General features: G+C 34.6%; 1 protein-coding gene across 1 annotated transcript; it reads right to left on the bottom strand.

Moving 5' to 3' along the window:
• Positions 1 to 5,368: 5,368 nt before the first annotated feature.
• On the bottom strand, positions 5,369 to 6,316 carry LOC119509461 (olfactory receptor 8H1-like). Its single transcript, XM_037803495.1, has one exon. The coding sequence runs from the start codon at positions 6,314 to 6,316 to the stop codon at positions 5,369 to 5,371; it is 948 nt and encodes a 315-aa protein (XP_037659423.1).
• Between the last annotated feature and the right edge of the window lie 1,461 nt (positions 6,317 to 7,777).

Raw genomic sequence — 7,777 nt, 5'->3', positions numbered from 1 at the left:
TCCCAACCTTCCTCTCTCAACCGTATACATAGTTATCTTTGTTCAGTGTACTTACATTGCTGTTCTACCATCTCCCAAAATTGTGTTCCAAACCTCTCACTCCTGTCTTCTCCTATCACTCTGTAGTGCTCCCTTTAGTATTTCCTGTAGGGCAGGTGTCTTGTTCACAAAGTCTCTCATTGTCTGTTTTTCAGAAAATATTTTGAGCTCTTCCTCATATTTGAAGGACAGCTTTGCTGGATATAGGATTCTTGGTTGGAGGTTTTTCTCTTTCAGTGTCTTAAATATATCACACCACTTCCTTCTTGCCCCCATGGTTTCTGCTGAGAGATCCACACATAGTCTTATTAAGCTTCCTTTGTACGTGATGGATTGCTTTTCTCTTGCTGCTTTCAGGATTATCTCTTTGTTTTTGACATTTGATAATCTGATTATTAAGTGTCTTGGCATAGGCCTATTCAGATCTCGTCTGTTTGGAGTACGCTGCACTTCTTGGATCTGTATTTTTATGTATTTCATAAGAGATGGAAATTTTCTTTGATTATTTCCTCTATTATTGCCTCTACCCCTTTTCCCTTCTCTTCTCCTTCTGGGATACCAATGATACATAGACTATTGTACTTTGTTTCATCTTTAAGTTCCTGGAGACGTTGCTCATATTTTTTTCATTCTTTTCTCCATCTGCTCCTTTGCATGTAGGCTTTCAGGTGTTTTGTTCTCCAGTTCTTGAATGTTTTCTTCTGCCTCTTGAGATCTGCTGTTGTATGTTTCTATTGTGTCTTTCATCTCTTGTGTTGTGCCTTTCATTTCCATAGACTCTACTAGTTTTTTTGAACTTTCAATTTCTGCCTTATGTATGCCCAGTGTTTTCTTTACAGCCTCTATCTCTTTTGTGAAATATTCTCTAAACTTTTTGAATTGATTTAGCATTAGTTGTTTAAATTCCTGTATCTCAGCTGAAGTGTATGTTTGTTCCTTTGACTGGGTCATAGCTTTGTTTTTGTTGGTGTAGGTTGTAGTTTTCTGTTGTCTAGGCATCTGACCTCCTAGGCCACCCCAATCAGGTTTTCCCAGATGAGAACAGGTTCAGGTCACAGAAGGAGGAAATATTCAGTGTCTCGTTCCTCTGATGGTTTTTCTTAGAGGATTAATACATCTGTGCTTTTCTGTTTGGCAGGTGCTGTCTGTCACCACCTGTGTAAGGGGGTGTGGCCTGTGGCTCTCCTCCCCCAGGCTTTGGGGTCTGGTTCTGGAAAGGTGGGTGGTAAAGCTGGACCCCTCCATTTCCTTTGGGAAGCTATGCTCACTCCAAAGAGGTCACTGCCTATCAGGAAGTTCTTTGTTTCTCTGACTCTGCTGATCAAAGTGTTTTGATTTTAAAATAGCTGAGTCTGTCTTTACTGCAAAGTGCTGCAGGCTGAAAGCGGCTGCAGTTTTCTCCACAGAAAGCAAAAGGGACAGAAAAGCTCCCAGGTTCACCCATCAGCCTCTGGGATCCCTGTCCTGAGACAGATATGTCCCCTGACTCTCCCAAGGTCAGTTGTCCCCAAAATCCTCTGTCTGCTTGTTGAGTATTCACTGTCTGTATTTAGCAGTTAACATTAAAATCCCAGATGGAGCTGGGCTGCGGTACACTAGCTTGTTCCAAGAGTGCTGTTCTCTAGCACCGTGTGGCTTCTGTGAGGGAGGGGCTCTCGGCTCTCAGCTCTCGGCTCTCAGCGTGGAGCTGCAGTTTTACTTACAGATTTTATGCTGCAGTCTCAGGCATTCCTCCCGAGTCAGGTTGGTGGATAATGAGTGGACAGTCACGTTTGTCTCCCTGCAGTTATTCCTGGTTATTTCCTAGTTTTTTGGTCATTTATGAATTGTTCCCAGGGGGACTAACAGTCTTCCACTTCTCTCTATGCCACCATCTTTCCTCCCTCCGATTGTCCTCTAAGTTGTTGACTGACCAGAACACTTTCTGTAATCTCTCTGCCCCAGTATCATCATCTGTAAAGTTCAGCTAATCAAATGCATCTTGGGTTCATAGAACTTTCATTGCAGAGGAAAACAGAGAGGAAACAAAGGCATAAGCAAATTATATAGATTATTAGACGGGATAAATGCTATGGAAAATGAATGCTGCATGCATAAGGGATGGGGTAGGTTCAGTTTTAAATAGGATGGTAAGGAATGGTCTTATGAGGAAGGGAATGAGAAAAGATCCATGCAGTTATCTGGGGGAGCAGGATTTCAGGAAGAAGAGAAAGGAAAAAGTCCAGGGAGCATCAGGAATAATGTGTATAGGGAAGCATAAGAAGGTCAGTGTGACTGACTAAATTGACTGCCCAAATTGACACACCAGTAAAAGCTGAGTTCAAAGAAGTAAGGGAAAAAAAAGACAGGATCATTTTGGGTCTGGACACTCCAGTATCCATTTTGATTTTTACACCTAGGGTGATGGGAAGTTTTGTAAGTTTTGCAAAAAAAAATGATATGATCTAACTTACATTTTTTATTTATATCAATCTTGCTCCATTAAAATTTAGCTCAAGAAGAATAAGGCAGAAAACAGGCAAATAATCTAGATGATTTCATCAATAATTCAAGGACTGAGATGATGGTTCTTTTGACTAGGGTGGTGGCAGAGGAGGTGTTGAGAAACAATCACACTCCAAATATATTCTGTACAGAGAATCAATATGATGTGCTGATGGACAAGATGCGAGGTGTGTGAAAATGCCAGGATGGGCCTTAAAGCTTTCCTGTACATTTAGGAGGTTGGCTCTCCGTTACTTTACATTAAATTTCAGATAATGCAGGTACCTAGCTGACAGATCTCTTGTGAATATAAACTATGTTAATTATGGATCTAAAGCACTTTGAATATTGTCTGACACTCCATAAGTGCTCAGTAAATAAAATCCATTTTCTACCATTTTTACATAATATTGATCATTTGCAAACAAAAACTATTGATAATTTCTTATGGTATATTCCAGTATTATTTTCTTTATCATTATTTAAAGAGCTCAACTTTTACAATACATAGACAATACCATCATAAACCAAGATTTCATCTCAAAACTACCTCAGACAAAATTTTATATGAAATATGATGTACAGTGGTATAAATAGGAATGAAAGAGGGACAGTGTAAATAGTCTAGTATTTTCATGTTGCCCAAAGTTTATAGTATGTTTATTTAATAACATTATAAATGCTTTTTATAATATAAGAGGATGGGTAGTATGAATTTAATAAAAACATAAGCATTTCCTAAACTTATTATCATCTAAAAAATTAGAGAAACAGTTGACCACCATTGCTAACACAAACAGCATATATTTTCTAAATCACAAGATGTGTATGTAAATAAAATTAAGGCCAACACAATTCATTAAAAAGACAAGAAAATGTGAATACCTTTGAATATAAGAAAAAAAAAACACAAAGCATATACAAGATGAGAAGTCAAAAATTATTCTTTTTAAAAACAAATGCTTAATAAAGACATCTCTAATTCTAAATAAATGGAGACCAAAAATAACATAGAGCTCAGGCCAAAAATAAATCAGATTGCAGTAATTTATAATATCTAATATATAAGTAAAAATTTGTATATAAATTCCAGATTTAGAGCAAAATATGCAAATTTTAATTACTTGAATAAATTAATGAACTCTGATAACTGGTAAAAACTGGTTAACTCTTTCCTCCTAATGACAGAGAGTGAACTTTTTTTAAACATTCATATATCGTTTAGGAAAATGGATAAATATAATTTTACAGTGAAAACATTAATATAAATTAAAAGAATACAAACCACTTGAATGCTAAAATATATCCAGTAACCATTGTAAAAGTTTAAATAAAAATATAATCAAACTGGTAAATGCAGAAAATATACTTTCTTAAACATACATTTAATAGCAGAGTATATGCAAACTGTAATTCCAGATTATATAGAGGAAATTTTAGCAACTCACCTGACTAAAAACTATGGGATTTCACAAAATTTTGATTCATTGTCAATTCTTAACTTTGTAAATTTTCTGTATTGAAATTTTTTAAAAAGGAGCCAAGAATTTAAGTCAAGAATTTTTTTTTTTCTCTTCAATGAATATGACAAACTTATAGAAATCAGGACAAAGGAAATGATTTATTTTTAATCATATCAAAATTAAATAGATAATTACTACTTTCAAAGCTTTGTGACATGACAGAATGGTAAGGTTTAGAAATGCCAGCAGGTAGAGGCAAAAGAGATATTATAGTATGCATACATTTAATCTGATGAATTGATAAACTTCAGTGCTTAAAGCATTGCAAGATGAGATGCTTGATTTTGCTTATGCAACAAGAAATCATTCACCTCTAAAGACTCAATGACAGAGGAGTCAAAGATTTTAGGGATGAGTGGAAACTGAAAGCTGCAAAAAAAGAAATAGAAAATGACAAAAATTGTATATATGTGCATACACATACATAAAATCAATCCAGAAGACTGTGAAAAAACTATCAAAAGGGTTGTGATATTTCTATTTACTTTAATATTTTTAATATTTTCCAAATTTTCTTCAATGATCAAATATCCTTTTCTGTTTAACTTAATTCTATCACAGTATTTTACTTAGCTCTAAAACCAAATATTGAAGTACTGATTTTAGCTATTGGTTTGCTTATGAAAAAGAATAAACAAAAGTATGTATAAAATACGAGTGAATATTTTCATAACAAAAGGCCTAGAGTATGCAAAATTTTGCAAGTGTATAAGTATTCAGATGATGTGGCTAAAATTTATTAGCACTGCATTAAATATTTCAATTCATTGTATGATTTAGTATTTATAAGCGCATAAATTTTAAATTATTGTTTTTCTTGTACATTTGAGGAAGCTAGATTTATAGTTTCAGTGACTTACTAACGGATATACAGCTAAAAAGCTGGCAGATCTAGAATCTCTACCCTGGATTGTCTATTCCAAAGCAGCACTCTTTACTGTTGTGCTATATTTCTTCTCTACTGCATTAAAGGTACTTTTCAAAAGTGCTCTCTATAATGAAATTAAATGAATTTGGAGAATGTCTGGGAATTTTATGGTATAATTTGAAAGAAAAAAAAAACATTTTTTTGCACAAAAGTTTCCATGACAAAAAAAAAAAAAGAACACATTTATTGAATCCAAATTTTCACACATATTTCATGGATTCCAATTACTATGTAGGTTTCAAAAAATGTATTTTTGGAAAAGTTCCAGAGCATATATGATTAGGCATATGATGGATCAACAGAAATGCAAACTAATTAGAGGATATTACTCTATTTAGAGAAAGACCAAGTAAATACCAAATAGGTATATGAGCTTGAATGTTCAGTGTCACTGTCATTTCAAATGCCTGGAGCCCTCTCTCTTCTGCATGACTCGAATGAGAGCATTTTTCACTTCCTTGTTCCTGAGACTATAAATGAGTGGATTCAGCATGGGAACCACCATAGTATAAAACACAGAGGCCACTTGATCCTTTCCCAAGGAGTAGGATTTCTTTGGTTTTAAATAAGTAAAAATTGTAGTGCTGTAAAAGATGGTGACTCCCAGGAGGTGAGATGCACAAGTAGAGAAGGCTTTGTGCTTTCCTGAAGTGGAATTCATTTTCAGGATGGTAGAGAGAATGGACACATAGGAAACAGAGATTGTGAGAAGAGACACCATTACAGTAATGCCACAGAGAATGAATATCATGATTTCAGTGTCATGAGTGTCAGTGCAGGACAGAGCTAAAATTGGGGTTGTGTCACAAAAAAAGTGATAGATTACATTGGAACTGCAGAAATGCAACCTACCCATGAAAAGAACAATGACCAAGGAGGTAGTAAAAACAATCATGTAGGAACCAGTGACGAGAGTACAGCAGAGTCTCATGGACATAACCACTGGGTAGTGAAGAGGATTGCAGATAGCTACATAGCGGTCATAGGCCATTAAAGAGAGAAGGAAAAACTCAGTGCCACAGAAGAATACAAAAAAAGACATCTGGGTGAAGCAGCCTGTGAATGAAATATACCTGTTGGAAATCAGTAAGTTCTCTAAGGTTTTAGGTGTGATAACCGTTGAGTAACTGAGGTCAAGGAATGAGAGATGACTGAGGAAAAAATACATGGGGGTGTGAAGCTGAAGATCCAGGTGAATTATCAGTATCATCCCTGCATTCCCTAGCAGGGTAATCAGGTATATCAGGAGAAACAGCATAAAGAGGATCTGCCTGATGTCTTCAGAGTCTGTCAATCCCATAAGGATGAAGCCAGCCACATTTGTGTTATTCCTACTTCTCATAGCAATCAACTGTTGTAAACTGCTGAGAAATAATAGATGATACTTTGAATAAATGTCTTTAAAAAGGTTTGATTGTCTGAATGATCTGGCATTTTTAAAAAATTAGTGTTGCAATTCTGGAAAGTCATAATAAAGTTGTAGATTGCAAAATATGACTGGAAAATCTTATTTTGATTGCCAAATCAATATTATGCATAAATCGTTATTTGGATATTATATAATAGAAGCTTATATATGTTGCATAATTAGAATGTTTTTGACATGACATTTCTTAGAGGAGAAAAAGGGCACAGAAAATTAAGTACCTTATCCAGAGTCACACCATTAACTGTTGGCCATGTGATTCTTCTAAGATTTTTAATTCTAGAAATCAAGCTCATAACATTATAGTCCTACTTATAATTAATATCAGAAAAACAGGAAAAATGTTAGATATATAAGAGACAATTATAGTGTGGTTTTGCATCATTTGCTGTGCTTTTTTATCTAAAATTATTTCATATAATGGCAGATCAGAAATTAAAACCTTAGGCTTCTTTAACATGATGTATTAATGTTATATACCACATTATTATTAATTTTTAAAATATATGCTTTTAAGAGATTATTTAAATTCATATTTTTTTCAGAAATGTATTATCACATATACACATTCCTTAATTACTCTGATACAATCAATTACACATTTGCATTTGTACAATCCAGGCATTACTTAGGTGTGGCCTAAATGATATGTGTGTATATTTATGTGAGAGTCCTTCTAATAATATCCACATTTTTTGAGGTAAACTAAATACTCTAACTTTGAGAATAATACTTAGCATGAGCCACAGGTCTTCAGTTTATCAACATCCAATTTTTCTCATGTGTAAAATATGTAAACCATAAAAGGAGCCTGAAACTTCTGTGATAGATTATTTGTTTCCTTTGAGATAACTTGTGTTTATTTTTTGTGCATGCATTTTTATTTTATTCAATTCCTGGTCAAAATAGAAATTTCACCTGGAAATTATGGCTCACATGTGCACACAGAAGTTACTGGGAACACAGAGGAGAGTAACCCTTGCTTTTCACCCTCATGATGCACTGGCATCTCTTATTTTGAAGATTGTTGAAAATGCAACATTCATTCATCTGTGGTTCGGGTTTCTAAGGAAAATTGTTTGGCATGTTACCAAGTCTAATATATCCATGTTAAGTTGCACCAGAGAGTTCCTACTCAGTTGGAAGCCACATTTGTGTGTGTGTGTGTGTGCGTGTGTGGTATTCATTTGTGATGCTGTAATTGATGACTAGGTAAAATAGAAGGTACTTACAGAGAGAAAATTAATTTGTGTCTGTAAGGACAGAAAATTAACCACCAGGGATGGAAGACCAAAATTTTCTCAATGAAACATTTTTATATTTATAAGTTTGGCACTAACATAAGAGTAAACATTGGTCATTACACAAAAATTAGAA

The sequence above is a fragment of the Choloepus didactylus genome, chromosome 14 (assembly GCF_015220235.1).
Source record: "Choloepus didactylus isolate mChoDid1 chromosome 14, mChoDid1.pri, whole genome shotgun sequence".
Lineage (NCBI taxonomy): Eukaryota > Metazoa > Chordata > Mammalia > Pilosa > Megalonychidae > Choloepus > Choloepus didactylus.
The sequence above is the reverse complement of the archived record's forward strand: the minus strand, read 5'-3'. Positions and strand labels throughout refer to the sequence as shown.